At 39.3% G+C, this 21,966-nt stretch overlaps 1 protein-coding gene across 1 annotated transcript; it reads right to left on the bottom strand.

The window, feature by feature from the left end:
- Positions 1–10,414: 10,414 nt before the first annotated feature.
- On the bottom strand, positions 10,415–20,943 carry LOC139718981 (uncharacterized). Its single transcript, XM_071630421.1, has 5 exons — positions 20,769–20,943; positions 19,223–19,285; positions 15,385–16,589; positions 11,198–11,387; positions 10,415–10,437 (listed from the first exon to the last, which is right to left on the bottom strand). Exons 1-5 carry the CDS (start codon positions 20,941–20,943, stop codon positions 10,415–10,417), a joined length of 1,656 nt encoding a protein of 551 aa, XP_071486522.1.
- Positions 20,944–21,966: the final 1,023 nt, after the last annotated feature.

The raw sequence follows: 21,966 nt of genomic DNA, 5'->3' as shown, positions 1-21,966 counted from the left end.
TGTAAGCATTTTCTATAAGATTTACTGTCCTTGTATCAAAGACGTTTTCCCATTCTGGTGATAACAAAACACATGAATGAGTTCAATATAGAAAACCGACATTATAGTACTATGCGTTTAGCGCTTTCGAGATTGATCCTGAATATTATTAGTGGAGTACGTATATAATATGTATGTTATGCATACATACAATTATATTCATATCCTTTTATATATATATATTATGTATATATATACATGGGCGTCACCAGGGGGGGTGCGTTGGGTGCGAACGCACCCCCCTTCAGATCCTTTAAAAAAAAAAAAAAAAAAAAAAAATCAGTCTGCGAGCGACCTCAACGCCGCACAGTGGGCCAGAATGGCTCCAAAGTGCGCCAAAATTCATATTCACCGAGATCAACTTAAAATGTATGCTAAATTGGAGGGGGTGTAGTATCTAGGGGTAATCAGACCCGTAGAATGCAATGAAAATATTTTCAACAGCTATGACGTCATTTATATAGCGATTTCTGATTGGCTGTGAACATCCAATGAGAAATATAATATTTCTCACGTTACAACAGTTTTCCCATGTCAGAAAATTGATATTGCGAACTGTAGCTGTAACGCATGTGCAGAAACAACATGAAAAGTAACAAAACAAAAGAAAAAATACAGGAAAGACGTCAAAGGTTCAGACTTAGGTCACACTTAGAGGGGCGCCCTTCAGGACTTTTTTTTTTGGTATATTTAATCAATAGTTTGCTGTATATGATGTCCTCTCTTGAAAATGCATGCGTTAACAATGCAAATACGAGACAAGTGAGAAACAAACATTGTACACAAATTGAAAAGGAAATTTGAAAGATTTATTATGTTAAGTGCGCCCTCTGTAGCCCGGAAAACAAAAAACAAAACAAAACATAAAAAAATACCGCATACCTGTATCACTGAAGCAACCTGTTCAAAATATTGAAATTACTCTGAATCACAGTCACTCTCTACTGCGTCACTCGCAGCAATGTCCTGGATTATTGGATCTTTCAACATTTTCTGAACATCAGCGGGAAGCGGATGTGATTTCTGTACTCGCAGAGATTTGCTACTGATTACTATATATGTCACCCGTTACCATCAGTCTGTGAAAAAAACATCGCTGATGTTGTCAGTGCGAGATGTTTTTCTCGCGTGCAGTCGTCTACAGGCATGCATAAGGCATGAAGAATTCTGGTTCGGACGAATGCATATTTCAATACAGGAAAAAAAAAAAGATCATTGACACCCACACTGGAAACTAACCTTACATCTCAATAACCCTACACAATAACAGAAGCAGAAGCCTATGATATGTACCGCGAAACCATCATGCTAAAACAAAGTAACATGAACTGTTTATCGACACTTTAAGATTATTTATGATAAGAGGATATTCCTTATAGTGGGGCAGATATGTGAAAAAGATGCTCACGTCCGGCGGAAAGTGTGAAATTTTGCATATTGGGGTATTTTGGGGCGCTGATTTCAAAAATTGCCGGATCCAAGAGATCTGACAACGGGGTCGGCCGCCATTTTGAATTTCAATATGGCCGCCGTCAAAGATCCCTACTCAGTTCTGAATGACATAATTCATTGAAATTTTATATTTTAAAGCGTGGTGATAATAATGATAACATCAATAACAGACTTATTTCATATGTCTGACAAGCTGCACGGCAGCCAATTTAAATTTTCCTACATAGTTGTCAAGTTGCAGTGTTGAAAATCTCTATCTCGGCTTTGTGAATTAGGCTACATGATTGAGTGCGCGTTTGTAGCTGATTGAGTGCGCGCTGCTGTATTTACATTGTGACGTCAGTGAAAAGTGCATGATGTTTCATTTGTGCTGCACTTTTTGGCATGCCCGTGAATGTAAGTCGTGATGTTTGTCTTCCCAGCCATATTGGAATTCAAAATATCGGGCATTGCGTTTGTCTGACACATCGCATTAGTCAATTTTTTAACTCATTATGCTAAAATACTTGTTTGCGCCTAATTTCAGCGTCACTCACCACTTAGAACTCGTATAGGGATTTTGAACATTTTGTAGAAGCGGCCATATTGGAATTCAAAATGGCGGCCATTCCATGTTTGTCAGACACTTTAAATTAATCTTTCAGCAAATTCAATATGTCAAAACGCTTTTGTATTCCAAATTTTGGAGCCACAGGTCATTCAGAACTAAAGATAGGGTTCTTTAAACTTGTTTGTGATGGCGGCCATATTGGAATTGAAAATGGCGGCCGACCCCGTGGTCAGATCTCTTGGATCCGGCAATTTTTGAAATCAGCACCCTAAAATACCCCAATATGCAAAATTTCATACTTTCCGCCGGATGTGAGCATCTCGACCAATTTTTGCTACATAATTTGCCCTACTATTACCTTCAAAGAAGAAACTCTGGCATCAAAATATAATGTAATTTCACTGGCTTGATGTAAACATTAAACCATGCACACCTATCAATCATGATGAACATGACACCCCGCCCCTCCCCAGACCCCCCCCCCTCTCTCTCTCCCCCCCCCCCCCCCCCCCTCTCTCTCTCTTGCAACTCTGTGGTCTCTAATTGTTGTGTGTCTTGCCTGCGTATGAGGATCCATTGGGTGCGTGCTTCCACCGCACGCGAGATTTTGGCAAAAACCAGGCAAACATGCGAATGGAAAATTGGGTTTTCTTCACAAGATTGCGGAAGATTGCAGCCAAGTTTGGTATCATTGTAAAGCGGGAACTACAGCCAAGGCGATTGTGATATTTTTAGCGCGGGAATCGGCAGGAATGTTGACCATTTTTGCACATGAAAAGAATTTTGCTATTTTTAGCCAAAAAAATCCTTGTTTTGACCCAAATTACTTTCAGGGGGAATAAAATTTGGCCTGTAGAGTTTATGATCATTTAAAATAGTTTATTTGACACACGTGTTGAAAATTTGAAGTGGGTCAAACGTCTTGTTCGACGGAAACCTTTTGAAAACTAAAATATTGCATTTACTCATTTTTTACCTAGTATTCACAAATTTTGAGTCTTTTTGTAGATAAACAATCCACTTAAAATTAATTTCAAGAAAAACTATTGATCAGAGGTGTTCAGGAGGATGTAATCTGTGCCTAGGATATGAAAAAAATAAATTTCCTTCCAGTGACTAAATCCCTATTTTGGCGCACTTTCATTCACACCTGGCCCACTGTGCGCCGGACGCTAAATACTAGTAATTACTCTTTTCTTTTTCTTTTTTTATATTTTCCACCAGGGACACACACACACACACACACACACACGCACAAAAAAAAAATCGTCGGCAAAAACAATTCGCACCCTTGGTTCTGCAGCACTGTATTCTACAGTGTTATACTATTTATCGACCGTACTGTACATCCGTACGATACGGAGCACTTATACACGTTTGCATGTACGTGAGCTACTTATATATACAAGTATGTAGGGTCTATGTACGTTACTTCTGACCAATCCATATTGCCAGCCCTAGAACGAGCCTTAGCCTCATTAAAAAAAAAAATGGAAAAAAGATGGAGGGGGAAGCATATCATTTTGCCCACCACCCCCCCCCCCCCATAATTCCAGAGACGAGAAGATTTCTTATTTTTTTTTTGACAGAAAAACAAAAAGTTACCCCCATAAAAATATTGGAAGGGGCAAGCATATTTTTTGCCCCCCATAATTAATAATTCCCGAAGTAAGATTTTCTTGCTTTGAAAGAAAACAAAAATGTTGCCCCCATAAAATATTGGAAGGCAAGCGCACCAATTGCCCCACCCCACATAATCATAATTCCCGCGATGAAAAGATTTTCTTGCTTTTTTGTTAGAATTCAAGAAATCTGTCCAATTATTTCACCCAAAAGCAGTGGCGTAACTACGGAGGGGGGGGGGGGTGCGCCCCCCTCCCAATCCGCTGGTTTAAAAAAAAAAGACTTACAAAAATAGTAGTTCAAGTGTTAGTAAACTGCTTTTGAATGAAAGGGTGATCAAGAAATAAGATTTTTTCTATGATTTCTTTTAACCATAATTAAATAGGTATATAGTGTGAAACATTGTTCAAAAAGCCCGGACCCGACAAAACATTGTGATTCAGCGTGATTCCTGGTTGGCATTCTGCATAATTATAAGCAGGATGTGCGCAGTGTACTCAGTACATCCGAAACGAAGAGTCGCTACAATGTTGCGCAATGTGATGTATAGAATGTACACCTTTGTACCTTCGTTATATCAAAGCTAGATCATTGATTTTGCAGTGTTGCTTTACATACTAGTCTATATAAAAATATCTTGCATTGCCAATAAAAAGACCTTGACCTGGCTAATTCCTAACTTTTCCATATACACACACACAAACAAACACGCACAATAGTTTAGGGGATGCTCTAAGTAAAGTTTTTGGACCCTTCTCCCCGCTTGGTCACTTCGACGCCACCTCATGAACATAAACCACACACTTGACTACCAGTGGCGGATCCAGGGGGAGGGGCGCACCGGGCTCCCCCCCCCCCCCCCCCTTTAATTTCCAAAGCGAAAAAAGAAAAATAATATAGCTTCAAACGGCAGTTTTTGGACAGCAAAATGTCAAAATTTTCAAGCTCGCATTTAGTCGTAATGCCATTCTCCTGAAGTTGCTGCCAGTAATTGCCGACAGTTGCGCCTGGTGCGCCCCCCCCCACCCCCCCCTCAATTTCCAAAGCGAAAAAATATAGCTACAAACGGCAGTTTGGGGACTGTAAAATGTCAAAATTTTCAAGCTCGCTCGCTCCGTTCGCTCGCATTTAGTCTTTATGCCATTCTCTGATGTTGCTGCCAGTAATTGCCTGCAGTTGCGCCCGGTGCGCCCCCTTAATTTCCAAAGTGAAAAAATATGGCTAAGAACGGCAGTTTTTGGACTGTAAAATGTAAAATTTTCAAGCTCGCTCTCTTCGCTCACTCGCATTTAATCGTTATGCAATTCACCTGATGTTGCTGCCAGTAATTGCCAGCAGTTCCGCCCGGTGCCCCTCCCCCTTAATTTCCAAAGCTAAAAAAATATGGCTACAAATGGCAGTTTTTGGACTGTAAAATGTAAAATTTTCAAGCTCGCTCGTTCCGCTCGCTCGAATGTAATCATTATGCTCTCCTTATATTGCTGCCGGTATTTGCCAGCAGTTGCGCCCGATGCGCCCCCTTAAATTCTAAAGCGAAGAAATATAGCTACAAACGGCAGCTTGTTTGTTTTTTACTGTATGATGTCAAAATTTTCAAGCTCGCTCGCTGGCTCGCTCGCATTTAATTGTTATGCCATTCACCTGATGTTGCTGCCAGTAATTGCCAGCAGTTGCGCCCGGTGCGCCCCCCCCCCCCCCCCCCTTAATTTCCAAAGCAAAAAAAAAAAAAAAAAAAATAAATATGGCTACAAAAATATGGCTACAAACAGTTTTGGACTGTAAAATGTCAAAATTTTCAAGCTCGCTCGCTCGCTCGCATTTAATAATTGTTATGCAATTCTCCTGATGTTGCTGCCAGTAATTACCGGCAGTTGCGCCCGTTGCGCCCCCACCCCTCCTTTATTTCCAAAGCGAAAAAATATGGCTCCAAATAGCAGTTTTTGGACTGTAAAATGTCAAAATTTCCAAGCTCGCTCTCTTCGCTCGCTCGCATTTATTTGTTATGCCATTCACCTGATGTTGCTGCCAGTAATTGCCAGCAGTTGCGCCCGGTGTGCCCCCCCCCCCCTTAATTTCCAAAGCAAAAAAATATGGTTACAAACGGCAGTTTTTTTTAACTGTAAAATGTCAAAATTGTCAAGCTCGCTCGCTCGCTCGCTCGCTCGCTCGCTCGCATTTAATTGATATGCAATTCTCCTGATGTTGCTGCCAGTAATTACCGGTAGTTGCGCCCGTTGCGCCCCCCACCTCTCCTTTATTTCCAAAGCGAAAAAATATGGCTCCAAATGGCAGTTTTTGGACTGTAAAATGTCAAAATTTCCAAGCTCGCTCTCTTTGCTCGCTCGCATTTGATTATTATGCCATTCACCTGATGTTGCTGCCAGTAATTGCCAGCAGTTGCGCCCGGTGTGCCCCCCTTAATTTCCAAAGCAAAAAAATATGGCTACAAACGGCATAATGTCAAAATTTTCAAGTTCGCTCGCTCCGCTCGCTCGCATGTAGCCGTTATGCCATTCTCCTGATATCGCTGCCAGTAATTTGTCGTTTCACACCGTCATTCCATAATCCATTTATAGGGGGTACAACCCCCTCCGGCACTTCCACACCCTCCCCCCACCCTTGCTCGCTCCCTCGCATACTACCCCCCCCCCCCCAGATTAAATCCTATCTACGCCGGTGCCCTTTCCCCGCTTGGTTTCCCTCAAAAAACAGTAAAAATCTAGGGATTGAGAGCTTCCTATGTTCCAAATGTCTGTCCAAAAAATCTCGTAAACATTTAGTGTCAAAACGCACCCCTCTTGAAAAAAAGCTGGTGACGCCCCTGATATATATATATATATATATATATATATATATATATATGAGTGCCAACTTTGCTCCAAACAAGATTTGCTCCTTAAACAAGATACAAGCTATATATAAAAGACAATAAAAAGCATACAAACGCGCCCGCACACACACACACACACACACACACCCACACACCCACACAGACAGGACTACAGATTCTCATACCTATAAAAAGTGTGTACTCTCCATTAAGAATAAATTGGCGACAGAGAGAAAAAAAAAATACAGAACTTCACCAGTGTTACTCCGCAGATTTTCAAAGAACAATAAAACAAAACATAGTCAACAAGGACAATAAAGACAAACTTGGCTATTTGGTTTGTTATATTTTGGACTCTCTCTCTCTCTCTCTCTCTCTCTCTCTCTCTTCTACTTCTTTCCGGATGTACGTACCACCACTTCAATGAAGTTTCATGAAATACTTCACCAATTAATGCATCAATACTCATCTAATTTATTCGAAAAACCCTTTTCCAAAGAGCAAATGCCACTTTCCCATCATGTGCAGCAAATTAATTACATTACCTTGATAATGTCGCAGGCACTGAAGCCTAGAAAACTACAAAGTAACATTATTCATTCGCAAAGTAACAATAAGATATATATAATATCAATAGAATCTAAGAGAACATCACCTCTCCGATCCTACACTGTTGCGAAATCTAAACTGAATATTTAGGTGCGTTTAAAAATCAAGACCGACTTTCTCAAACTGTATTGAATGTTCACGCCTGATTTCTCGTCATTTCTACAGTGGCCTGTACATGACAAAATCATTGGAAAGCTTACTGGGTTTTGAGAATTAAAGAAAAATAAAGTCCTACTTTAACAAGAGGTGATCAGTGACTATACGTCAGACTTGTCAGTGCAAGTGTCGTCACATAATGTTACCATAACAACTACAGTGCCAAGAGTCTATGTTTTCAAAAATATCTAAGAAACGAAAACAGAAAGTCACTTTTGCTCTTCTTCTTTTGGTAGGTAGGTGTTAATGATTCATTCAGCCATGACTAAAAAAGTAGCCTCCAGTTTCCAGCAGGTGATAGATCTTAGATTACGCCGGCACCAGCACCTGAAAAAATAATGAGATTTTTTTCTGTTTATTTTCTTGAGTTTGATGAATGTAACTAAGAGGTTGTACAACTGATAATAAAGAACCTCGTCGATGCAAAGAGGAAAATCACACATAAATCCATCTCATGATCACACTTTTAAACACGTTAGAATTAGACGGAATCATCTGCCTACGAACAAATAAACAAGCCGAATCTATCCAGTTAGATAAACAGTTCTTTCTTCTTTTTTTTTGCTGCTGCTTTTCTTCTTTTTTTTTGGGGGGGGGATGCTTCTTTTTCATCCAATATGCGTAAGAATTACTCGAACAAGTACACTGTAAAAACATCGGTGTTAGATTTAACACCACGGGTGTTAAATCTAACACCGATCAAACTTCAATAAAGGACCACACCCACAGGTGTTGAAAATGCACTGTGATGGTGTTGAAAAGTGTTCACCTGACACTTCGTGGTGTTAATTTGACACTGTACCTGGTGTTAATTTAAAAATGACACCACATGGTGTTGATTTGATATTTGTTGGTGTTAATATCAGTGGTTTAACACCCGTCCAGCTTCAATAAGAGACCACACCAGCTGGTGTTACTTTGATGTAAATTTATTTTCACATTTTTTCAAAAATCTAGTATTTTGATGTAAAATTCTTGATCGTCTTGTTTAAATTAAAAATCAACAAGAAGTGCAGTTACTAAGAAACTCTTCAAAAAACAGTTTAAAATTTGGAAATGACACCCGGAGGTGTTAATTTAACACCATAAATGAGCACCGAAAATTTAACACCAGCTCGGTGTTCACTATTTAACACCGGACTTTTTGCAGTGTAACTTAACTCTCTCTTTTCCTCTCAGTTGAGCTTCATTTGCTGTGCAGTGCAATCCCGTTTCAACAAACAATGTTATCACGAAACTCCGATACTCATAAGGTTGTTTTCTTTCTTGATATTTCTCTTATTTATTCCTTAATTCAAAGAATAATTGCAATTTGTAAAAGAAAGAAAATACCCGCAATAAGTGAGAATCAAGCCTGCAAAAGCAAACAGCTTCCGCCTTCAATGTTTTACATTACATACTTTGCGCAAAATGTGACTGACTTTGGTTGATAAACAATGTTGTCATACATTAAACTGACATCGTAGCCATCAAAGAACAGAAACGTTACCTTGGCAATAGACGACATGGTTACCCCTCCGCGTACACCAGCAGCCCGGGGCGTGGTTGCAAGCTAATCATATAAAACAAATCACCAAACAAATTTATAGTCCATGGGCCAAGAGCCGAAAAATGGGTTGTTGGTACCACCCGAGGTGGCAAAACCTTTTTGGTGTCATTTTGTTTGTCGGACATAGATATGCTTATCAAGCTATGATAGCATTTCCAAATGAGTAGCTTAGTCATAATAAATGAATTTTTAACCAATTTGGTCTCGTTTTTATATCCCTATACTTCTGAATCGAAACTAAACCGCTATACAAAGAAGAGCACTGCCTTCTGTATGTCCACAGGTGTTCTGTTGTAAACGCGGTGCCATTTAGTCTTTTTGCAAGGCAGCGAAGGGAATATTCAAAGGGTTATGATGTCCACAGCTGTCACGCGGTGCGCTTAGTCTTTATCTAGACCAATGTACCGTTAATCATATTTAAAGTTCCTAATAAAAGGGATTATCTATACTGTTTTTATACCACCCTCTCAACAAATACATCAGTTTTAAACAAAAATCACTCTGTTCATTTACAACATTATTAATCATAATATATTGTAGTGTACCGGTACATTGTTTTTGCATAATCTTTCATTGTTGGATGGAAATAAGCGACATTGGCGTGGTATTAGCGTTTTCACCATAGCGTTTTCACCGGAAAATGATAAATAATTGAAAAATACGCTAGAATTCACTAGAAATTGCTTTTTTGTTGTTGTTGTTTTTAGATAAAGGGATATACACTGTATTATAAGCTTTGGATATTCCCTTCGCAGTCTTGATTATTAGACTAAGCGCTGTGGACATCATAACCCTTGGATATTCCCTTTGCTGCCTTGAATAAAGACTAAGCGCACCGCGTTTACAAGAGAACACCTGTGAACATAAAGAAGACAGTGCTCTTCTTTGTATAGCGGTTGGTCTCGATTCAGAAGTACAGGGATATAACAACGAGACCAAATTGATTTAAAATTCATTTACTATAACTAAGCTACTCATTTGGAAATGCTATCATAGCTTGATAAGCATATCTATGCCCGACAAACAAAATGACACCAAAAAGGTATTGCCACCTCAGATGGTACCAATATCTGGCCTGGCCCATGGACTATAAATAGAATCTACCTCCGCTGCAGTAGCGGATCGGGGGGGGGGGGAGCATCGGGCGCCCCCCTTTTTTTTAAAGAAAAGAAATAAAAATTTAAAAATGGGGTGCGTGCGCCCCCTTTAAGTTTGTAAAGTCGCCCCCTCTTTGTGGAATTCCTGGATCCGCACTGCACTGGATGAGTTTCATGTGATATGATTATTGATTTGTTGGTTGTTTTTTTCTACATCATCATCATCATAATCATACAAATAGTTCCAAGTTCCATATTCCTATAATGATTATGATTACAAAATGTATATATAAATGAACACCGCTATTGTATTATCAACAAGAAAAATATAACAAGGACAAAATGTGCAGAAATCATCCAGGGGCTATGGAGCAGCTCATGATTGTTACCATTAATCTTGGTCAAGTAAAGAAGTCTATTTTCATGTTTGTCACTTGTTCAAAGAGACGGTGAAGGAAACATTGAGGTCTACTGATTTCGTTGAAAAACTGTATAACTCTTGTGGGGGCTCAGCTCGTGATGTGCACCCATACTGTGCAAAGATTTCCATAAAGGCAGGACTATTTAAGAGAGAATTGCTACCGAAATTCCAGACGATTTATATTGTTTCATATCAGGTTATACATCGATACAACCGATAGTGTCATGTTTGTATTTGTGATATTTATTGTTTTCATTGAGCAGATAAACCAATATGATAAAAAAATACTAAACATATAACAATGAACAAGTATCATGATGACATACGAGGCTTACATATTCCTGTACTGTACTGTAGAATTGTAATACAATTAAAACACTACTTGCGTAAAAAAATTCACCTGTGTAGAATTTATTCATGCTTTTTATTTCTTCTTCTTCTGTCTTCTTCTACTTCTTTTTTTCTTCTTCTTCTTCTTTGCTTCCCTGAGCATCCAATCACGCATTTTGTGTGAAGCTGCTGTGATGTCATCATCCTCGTTCATTGTGATTTGTTACAAATTTGGAAAACGGTCATATTCCTCATCACAATCAGTATAAATTCTGAAACTCGGTATCCAGTACACTCAATTGATTGATGTTCAATGCAAAAGTCTAAAAATCACGTGAAAATTTCTTATAATTCAGTGACGGATCCAGAGGGGGCACACCGGGTGCGCGCCCCCTCTGTATCTTTAGTCAAATCTTGATAAAAAGAATAAAAGGGGGGTGCTTGCGCTCTCTTTTGATTTTGCAAAGGCGCCCCCCCCCCCCCCTTTCTTTTTTTTCTATTCCTGGATCCGCCCCTAAAATTGGTTGAGATTGTGACATACCCTTAAGTTCCCTCATCTTTGCTCCCCTCTTCTCGTCCAGGAAGAATTCTTCCTGCTGTGCTGGGTCGCGCTTCAAAAACTCGACTACGGCCGCAATATCCTCGTCGGTTAGGTCGAGCTCGAGCGCCATGGTGACCACCATGAGAGCCATGAAGACGCAGAATACCTTAGATAGCATGTTGGTTTGGTTCTGTGAACAAATTATAGACAAGATAGAGATAATTGCTACAATATCTCAGACATTACGCATTCTACGTATAGGGTTCTATGATATGTATCTATAAATGTGTGTGTTTGTGTATAGAATATATATATATATATATATATATGTATATATATATATATATAATATATGTATACATATATATTTAGATATATATATATATATATATTTGTACATATAGACATATCATTATTAATACATGAACATAAAGGAAATGCAGTTGTTTCTTGTTTGTTATTTTTCCAGCCAATTCATGCAAAATGTTTGAAGTAATAACGTGTATGCATGGTTTCATGACACATTCAGAGTCACGATTTATTTAGTACACTGTATTAAACAAGGAGTCGAATTAGAAATTAAGATGATTTTCGTTCTTGTAACTACAAACATGCATTTTACTTTCCAACGGAGTTTGACAAGATTTAATCATCATCTGCTATTATAATGGTGTTATGGACGTAGATGAATACAAAAATGACGTCCTTGATATAAGTTGCTAAAATCGATCGTTTTCTCTATAAAATATGGTATTGAACTGTTCATGAATGAAAATCTTCCATTCACCACGGACTGTATCTTACACAGTTATTGTATTTTCTTTCAATGAACATGCTAAAGAATATCAAACGCAGTGATGATACCGTAAATGAAAATTGCACTTACCGTTTATATTTCCCAGCAGGTGGAATAAACTGTCGACAGTTGTCTTGGTTACAACTACAATCACAGCGGAATCCTCTGGAGAAGGGGAGAAATTCAACTCATTTTACATCATCCGCTTTCCTTTATTACCTCTAAGAAAGAACCGCAAATGATGAGGTCGCCTATTTGTTTTGCCGTTATTGTTGCATTTGTTGTTATTGTTCTTTGTTTAGGTTCGTGTTTGGGTTTTTTTTTTAGGTTAGATATTAACATCTTTAAAAAGAATGATTACGGGTCACGTGAACAATTTGCCCTGTCTGCCTTCCAATCAAATTTTGACAGTCACCTCTTGACCAATGGAGCCGGAGAAAAACTTTAATTTACGAGGAAATGTCATGATTTCATTACCGGAAAGGTAACGCCAGAGTCACCGCTTTAATCTAACCTGAAGGTTTTGAATTGTAACGAGATATCAAAATTAATGACCGTTACTGAACCCCTGAAGGGCTCCCTGCAGAAACTCACTGGTAATATTCGGTCTTCTCTATCTCTCTTTCTCAGGTGATGGGACGAAACGACAACAAGGAAAATCGAATAGACATATTATTCTTTTTTTATTTATGACCTCCAATCCAACTCAATCCCCACATGAGCCTTACTTGTGGTGACATATTATATTAAAAAAGAAAATACAGTAGAGTGATAGTGGAGGTGGATCAATCATCAGCTTATCAATGCGTATTAACGACGGGAAATTAACAGACATGATAAAACAACACAAACGTGGAAAACATATGGCAGCCCTTCTCTGTCACCTTTAGTCATACATTTAGAAATACAAATCCTTACATTGCTTAGACAGGTTTATACCAATTAAGTCATTTTTTTCTCTCTCTCTAAATTTTGTTTCTTTCATCGTTTTCGCATATTCTTTCGTTTCCTTGATTATCAACATCTTACATCATTACAGTGTCAAAATAATATTCGTTCTTTTTAGTTCTTTTTGCAGCCTTAAAGGGTGTGTACAGTTGTGGTGGAGGTGAAGATTTAGCTTTTAACGTTTTATGAGATATTCAGAAACCACTCTATGAGATGTCAAAGAGCATGCGGTTCTAAGGGGGTATCAAAAGTTTATTCGATGAAAATCGGTTTTGAAATGGCTGAGATATCCAAAAACAACGTGAAACAAAGAGATACTAATAAAGTTGGGACATGTCGCCTTTTATTATTAGCACTTTTTGGGATATCTCAGCCATTTGAAAACCAATTTTCATCGAATAAATGTTGAATCCTTCTTAAAATTACATGCTCTTTCAGATTTCATAGGAGGCTTTTCATTATCTCACTTAGGAATGTTCAAAACATGAATCCCTACCTCAACCAGTACTGTACAGTCCCTGTAACTTGATTGCATGGTCTACACGTATGAAGATTGTAGTTGGAATTCCACAACATATTCGTCAGATCACGTTTGTTATTATTCAAATGCACATAGGCCTACGATTGTCTTTAAATCATGTAACCCCTGAACCAATGTAAATGCCATATCCATAGCACGTATACAATAGGTATAGTATACTTGTAATTTATACTTGATAGTTTTGAAGGCCTTGGAAAAGTTCAGGAAGATTCAACCTGTGTGAGAGACATGTTCGAAGGAGTGTTTTTGTTTTTCTTTGAGGGTTTTGTAGCGCATGAGAGGTATGTTTTTAATAATAATAATAATAATTGATATGATTTATATAGCGCCAAATCCACTCTGCAGAGTGCTCTAGGCGCGGAAGGAAGAGAAAGTGACGAAGTAAAAGACATACAAATATCAAGTACATGTAATGAGTAATCAAATTGAGGCTTTAAACAAGTGAGTTTTTAGACTGCTTTTAAAGGAGTCTGATGAAGAACAATTTTTAACGGCTGAAGGTAAGTTATTCCATAAGGTGGGAGCAGCATGGCCAAAGGCACGTGTGCCCCATATTGTAGTGAATCTTGGAATTATCAGAGAACCGGAGTTGGATGAGCGTAAAGATCTAGCAGGGATGTAATTATGGAGTAAGTCAATGTTATACTGAGGAGCAGCGCCCTGAATGCAATGAAAAGTCAAAAGTAAAATCTTAAAAATAATGCGATCTTTGACTGGTAACCAATGAAGTGATCTCAAAATAGGGGTGATGTGAGTGTGCTTCTTGGATAGTGTGATGATGCGTGCTGCCGCATTTTGAAGCCTCTGTAGCATGGAGAGCTGAGTTTGTGGTAAGTTAAATAAGACAGAGTTTCCAAAATCGAGCCTAGAGGATATCAAGGCATGGACTAATTTTTCGGTAGAAGAGCGGTTCAAATATTTTCTAATGAAGCCGATATTACGAAGTTGGTATCTTACAGATCTACAAATGCTAGAAACTTGATGAGACATAGTCATATTACAATCTAGCATTACACCCAGGTTGCGACAGGTTTGGGACACACTAATTGACATGCCGGAAAAAGAGATGAAATTAATGTCAAGTTTACCTAATTGTGTCTTCGAACCAAACATTAAAAACTCAGATTTATCCGTATTCAATTTCAAAGAATGTGAGTTCAGCCATGAATAAACATCGTTCATTGCATTCTCAAGCTGACTCAAAGCATGTAAGGCATCGGCCTGGTTAGGTTTGAAAGACAAATACAATTGAATGTCGTCAGCGTATATGTGATAATTAATTTTGTGCTGGCGCAATATGTGTCCCAGGCTAATAAGATAGATGGAAAACAAGGTGGGCCCGCCCACAGAGCCCTGTGGAACACCGCATTTGAGAGGCATAGCATTTGATTTACAGCTGTTGACATACACTGCCTGTGAATGGCATGAAAGGTAAGATTTAAACCATTCGTATGCCTGACCTTTTACACCAAGAGATTGGAGGGTGTTTAACAAAATTGCATGATTAACAGTATCGAAGGCGGAGGACAAATCAAGTAAAATCAAAGCAGTGACATTTCCACGATCCATTTCCTGTAGGATGAAATTCGACACATTGAGGAGAAGGGTTTCTACGCTATGGTAAGGACGATATGCGGATTGAAAAGGATCAAATAAAGTATTAACCAAGAGATAATCTGTAAGTCTGGAGAAAACAATCCTTTCCAAAATTTTAAACAAAAATGGAAGGTTACACACGGGGCGGTAATTTTGGAGTGAATCTGGGTCTAAGGAAGGTTTTTTCAAAAGAGGTGTTATGTATGCAGATTTCAAACATGAGGGGACGTAACACTGATCAATACTTAGGTTCACAATCATTGAAATAATAGGAGCGAAAATGGATGAACAATCTTTTATCAATACAGTGGGGACTGGATCTAAAGAACATGACTTGGGAGGTAATCTGCGAAGAAGAGCTTGGACCTCGTCGGGATCAGTGGGCTTCAGGGTTTCAAGGGAAGCTGTCGTGAGGGGCTCCTGCGCCGATTCGTCTGGACAGAGACTGTTACTGATAGTCTCTACCTTTTTCCGAAAGTAATCGATGAAAGTCTCGGCCACTGCAGAACTGTCCGTGTGGGACGGTAATGGTGAAGATTGCTTTCGATTGAGAAGGCGGTTGGCAACGGAGAAGAGCCGTTTGGAATCTTCGCCACAGTCTTCGATGAGGCCCACGTAATAAGATCGTTTGGCCTTCTTCAGCAGGGAGTTTACCACATTCTTCTGAGCACACAATAATTTCCTGTCAATTTCACTTTTACCGTTGGAAAGCCATTTGCGCTCGAGTCTCCTACGTTTCCGCTTCGCCGCTGCAATGTCAGAGTTGTACCAAGGACAGTCAGTGCGTTTCCTGATCTTTCGAGTCTTTACAGGAGCATGTATATTGAGGAGTCTGCTGAGCGCTGAGTTGTAATTTTCCACAACGCAGTCCACACTGTCAGTTGGGGAAGACATCAGTTTGCAGCTGACAATATCCTCGGCGAATGCTGTCCTGTTGATTTTCTTGATATTGCGGCAGGTGAATTCAGACATAACACGAGAAGGCTTTACAAACTTGAGCAAGCAGGAAACTGCAGAATGGTCTGAGATACCGGAAAAGACCTTGGAGCTGGAGTAGAGAACATTGTCAGAGTTTCGCACCATGATGACATCCAGAATATGATCCTTATCATGGGTAGGAGATGAGACGAGCTGGGAAATGCCATGGCCACTGATGAGATCATTGAACCTCAGCGTAATTGGGGATGAAGTATTGTCAAAGTGGATGTTCAGATCCCCCGTGATCACCAAAGGTGATGGTCTGTACATAGTCTCATCAAGAAACTGTGAGAACTCGTCGAGAAATGTTGAGAAAGAGTGATTTCCAGGAGGTCTATACACAACGACGATGTCCACACAGGAGTGTGCATACGAAACAGTTCCATGCATTGACTCGAAGGTAGTGTATTTCCGTGATGGGTTTATGACAACTTGAAGATTGTCCTTGTAGAGAAACCCAACTCCGCCTCCGCGCTTGGAGACCCTTGGACAGTGATGGAAGGTATAGCCGCTCGGACGAAGATCGGCAATAGCTGCATCATCAGACGAGGACAACCAGGTTTCGCAGATACATGTGAAATCTAAACGGTGATCGGTAACAAAATCTTGGAATACCGAAGATTTATTACGTAGGGAACGGGCATTTAAAACACCTAACTTCAAATTGTTATCAAAGCAAAAATGACCACCTCGTTTTCCCCTATGTGTCCTCCGCCTTCTGTTAATACCGAGAGAGACAATCCGATTCCAGGCAGTGGGGTTATCATTGCGCCATCTAGTTGAAAAATGGCTTGAATTAAACGAGCGAAGGGTTTGTGTATCATATGATAATGAATGTCTAGAATTCGATGAGTTTTCGATTGTCGACAAATGCAGTCCACCACTCTCAGGGCCAGGATTGGGATTTATATCTCCAGATATCAATAACAAACTCTGAAAAGTGGCCTCTGAGTTGGCGTAATAGCGTACAGGGGTACCAACGTATTTCCCCATTAATGGATAGGCTTGTGCATAATGTGCACTAACATTATGAAGGCAGATACTAGGCGTACATGCATCTAGGCAGTACCCTTGACAGCAATAACACAACAGGATCACAGTAAGTACAAAGGCTATAGAGGTGACTGGCTTCATTGTGAATGACATACAGCTGGTACTCAGTAGATTAACAATAGCACTGAGCAGTGACAGGATCAGTGAAAAATACTTCGAGCTTGACTGAACAGCAAGGCACCTGTAGCTACATGTGCAATGCACCCAACATGGCTGTACAAGCTATGCATACAGAGTGAGGCAACCCTCAAATAATTCAGTGACGGCACTGTAACAAAATAAGCTTACCAGAGCCACAAATTTGTCTAGTTGATTCTCTACACGAACAGAAACCAGATGGTACACAGCACAAGCACAAACGTTATACAAGATCAGCAAAATATAAGACAAAAGCAAGAGCAGTGTGGGCGGGCATCCACAAGGCGCGCGCTACCCAGATCTTCACGAAACTAAACTTAAATTGATTAAAAAATGTTATGGGATTAAAAATATTTCAGTTCTAGTTCATTATATTTCTTTTAATTTAAACTGAACACATAACAAAGAAATTTGTCAATAATCATTAGTGTCTTCGTTGTCTCCATTTCTTCAAATGTATATGATATAATCATTGGAATAATCTTAGCAGTGTTCATATTGTGAGGCACAGTGCCACTCTCCATATAAACATTTTGAGAAAGACACAACTTTAAATTGTTTCACATCACTCAATGCATATTATTTGGTCAATCGTTTTGCGAATTTTGTCACATGCTATCACGCACAAACGCACACACGACCAAATACATACGAACACACACACACACACGCACGAACACACACGCACGCACACACACACACATACATGCACACACACACAGTCACACCCACTTTCTTTAACAACATAGTTCGGGTCCTCTTTCCACCTTGTAACACGATTATAACCGATATACACTTTTCAACTTTTTTCTTGTATTTACCGTGTTCAAGTCGTCAGCAATCAGCATCCAAACAGTTGAACTATTTTCCGACACTGCACAAAGTTTCAAAAAGACATCAGTACCATGATTTCTGAGCTTTGCATAATCATTTCGTATCTTTATTCATCTCTCAAATGAATATGCTGTCTTCTCAGGGAAATGCATAACCCTTGTAAGGCAGCGGAAAAGAGCAATAACAACCCGTCAAATCAATATGTAGCACTGCGCAGTGCATGGTGTCGTGCATAGTCTCCACTCAAGTCTGATTTGTACATTGTCAGTTTCCCTTCATCAAGGAGGCCGTCCGGAGTGGTGAGGGTGTTTAGATGGCTCCACCACCGGCACCTGGGTAGAGTAAAGACGTTTGATTTAAGACTAATGTGTTTAGAGGCAAACTTGGAAAACAAAACAAAACGACAATAATTATGTAGGCCTATATGATTATAATGCCTACTTACAATTAGGCAAATAAAGAAATAAGATCATCATTCAGATTGACATCGTTCTTATCAATCTCTAAAGGCTTGAGCATTTACAAAAAAATTGGGAAAGATTCTTTTGCAGTTGCCATGGAGACGTACGTATACTGTAGAGAAAATGCACAAATTGGACGTGCATTATTTCTGTATGTCTGTATAATCATTATAAATCAGGGTAGGGGAGCTAAAAGGCTGAGTAAAATGATGCTGAAGGGGATTAGGAGGAGGAGGAGGAGGAGGAAGTTGTCGGGGAAAGAGGAATGGGGAAGACATGAAAAAACGAGCTGAGACGGTCCCAACCATGGTAGGACTCTCTCAGCAATGGCCTTGAATAGGTGGAATGAGAGAGGGACAAGTCCCTGGACAAAGGGGAAGTCCCTAAAAATGGGGAAGCCCCTCGACTGACGAGGAAACATCTAGATGGAGGGGAAAAGAGGAGTTGTATTATGCAACGGCAACTTGACCTGGTGGGATCGAAGCCTCTGCGTGGCGATAGCCCTGGAGCTGTTGGAGTCCGTAGAGTCGATATCGTCATGATCTAGGAGAAAATTCTGATGGTGAGCGACGCGAGCCAGATAAACCAAGGCTCTTGCGCGCATGCTCGACTCGATATATACTCTACGAACTCCAACAGGGGGCCATCGACAATAATCGAGGCTGAAGATGTGGACTTACCCCCGCAGTATGCCACCTTGCCACCACGCCTCATGCACCAACAGCCGGGGGCGCTTTCGCAAGCTAATATCGAAAAATGAAGAGAGGGAGAGAAAAAGACAGTGTTCAAACCATCATTGGAAATTAAATACACGTACTTGAATGAAAAATCCACCCACGTCCGAATTCGGCTATCACATTATTGGCAACTCCCTGCGATGTAATGCAAATACAGTATGGCAATCATTCATTTTTTTTTTCATTTCATTAAATTTGTATTACACAATATTCCCCTAACTTCAAAATATGGACTCTTATGGACTTTTATAGGCTTTCTCTTATAGATATTGTTATGAACACAAGCAAATGACAAAGTCTGCCCGTTTTGATTATAATAGGTTGGTATCATACACTGAAACTCAATCTTAACATCCTAATGGATGCCCATTTTATACTGTCTTGACAAAGAATACTCTGATGGTTAGACATTACTTAGTTGATAGACCCACTTATAGCAGTTTAACAATTTATTTGATACTGTAACTATATCAATGGTTCGATATTATTCTATGCTGCAAAAAAGCATAATTTTTCTCCTAATTCTTGTTCTCCTTCTGCATGAAAAATATGTTTAATACAGATGATAATGCTGTCTAGGATTTGAGTGAATGTTCCAATGTCAGTTTACTTAAGTTCTTATCTGTAAATTAACGGAATAAGCCAGGAAAATGTATCTCTATACTATAATTAGACAAATAGATGTGAACAAATCAGAGCCTTTCTCGGAGGTCACGCTGATTTAGACTTAGTATCATGAATGGTTATCTTTTCAGGTTTAACTTAAATACGTTTTCTAAGAACCATGCGCCATGAGAGTATTTATCTTATGGCAGACTAAAATACACATCCACAGTATTGTAATAGGTGACGAAATCGCACAGTTTGCTTAATAGCCTGCAAACGCCGATATAGAATAGAGTTACGTATCAATAACCTAAGTTTTGAGGATTAGTAAAAACCACTTAAAACAGTTTTGTATGAATCATTGGACACTCTACGAACGGAATGATATTTTCACTCTCTTTTTTTTCTCTCTTTTTTATTTTTACTAAACAGAGATCATCACTGTGGCATCTTCCCACGACAGCATATACATAAGTAGTTCAGCCCAGTATAGCTTCTTAGAATTGCAAGATATAGATTACCTCTCAAGTATCTTGTATTAAGCTATCTTATCTGCAGATTATACATTTTGTCTTCTCCGAGCATTTGTAACTTAGATTTACAACTCATATCAAAATAAATGCAACATTTCCTTGGTTATTATTAGTTTCATTATGTTTTAGTTGGAGCTATACCACGTACAATCCTGAATAAAGCGTTGTGATTATCAAAAAAAGAATTTCTTAAATAAGCATATGCCTGCAATTCAACTGTTGGCAAACCAGCGTAGTACTTTATGACACAAGAAACACACTGCCTTGCATGGGGCTGGATACGTATAGCAATGAGATACCATAGTAAACAACAGGACGATGGAGGGGGGGGGGGATTACGTAACACTCACCCTTGTACTTCCTCATGCTTTGGCCTCTCTTCTCCGCCAGCCAGAAGTCCTGCATGACCGGGTCCCTCTTCATGAACTCGACGTCGGCTGCGACCTCCTCGTCGGTAGGGTCGAATTCGAAGGCCATGGCTACCACCAGCAGGGCCATGAGTGCGATGAAAACTTTGGTCGCCATGGTTTCCTGTGAGCCAACATGATATAAACGTTATGAAAAGAGTTCTCTAAAGTTTGAAAATCTCAACATAAACTACACACTATATACGTATTATGCATCCAACAGTACCCCGAGTATATACAGACGATTTCACAGTATTCATTTTTTCATTCACATTGCATATTATGATGGTACCAGATTTTAAGAACTTTCTAGGAGGTCACTGCGGGACAATCAAAGAGCAATAAATGAACACAGGAAGAAAAAAATGAAACCAAATACCCAAAAACCAAAAGCCAAAGTGATTTTATTTGTGGGTTTGTTTGTTTCTTTGGTATTTTTTTCTTAGTCTTCTATAGGATACGGGAAATAGATGGCATTACAGTGGAAACAAAATGATTTCGATCGGGACAGAAAAAATAATAATTGTGGGCCCACACACCCCATCCCGCTAGAAGCAAGTGCTAAGAGGTAGAGTTGTACTGTTAACCCTTTGAAATATACGTGTTTACCTAAATCTACCTACAAACATGAGACATTTCTCACAGATGCCATACTTACTGTTGATGTCTTATATTAAACTGCAGCCGATCAGTGCTTCTTTCGATCTCGATGCTGTGGGACCTGTGCTCTCAACGAAAGAATCTTCCGCCATTTATACTATTTTAGCCATCTATATTCGTCTCTCCGAGAAATGACGCCACTGTCATAAAAAAAAAGAAAACCAGTCATAAAAATAGCGAAAATAAAAGCAATGACAAGAATTCTTCCAAGAATATTGCAAAGAAATTCTTTGGCTGAGACTAATCAGCTGGAATGACCCGAGCATGTTCCATGTGAATGTTTTAATTGCATAACACTGTCGTCAGCCCGCTGGACGCTTTCGATATAGCTTATTTCACACAATTTCACGCTCGAAAAAGAATAAGAGAGATAAAAAGAAGAATAAATGGCTCTATGATGCTCTATTTTACACTGTAGTTCCACATCTAATCGTGTGAATCAAACCATGATAAACAAGCATTCTAAAAAGCCTTCATTAAC

The sequence above is a fragment of the Diadema antillarum genome, unplaced genomic scaffold (genome assembly GCF_040938485.1).
Source record: "Diadema antillarum isolate AM-2024a unplaced genomic scaffold, OU_Dant_1.0 scf00000103, whole genome shotgun sequence".
In the NCBI taxonomy this organism is placed as follows: Eukaryota; Metazoa; Echinodermata; class Echinoidea; order Diadematoida; family Diadematidae; genus Diadema; species Diadema antillarum.
The sequence above is the reverse complement of the archived record's forward strand: the minus strand, read 5'-3'. Positions and strand labels throughout refer to the sequence as shown.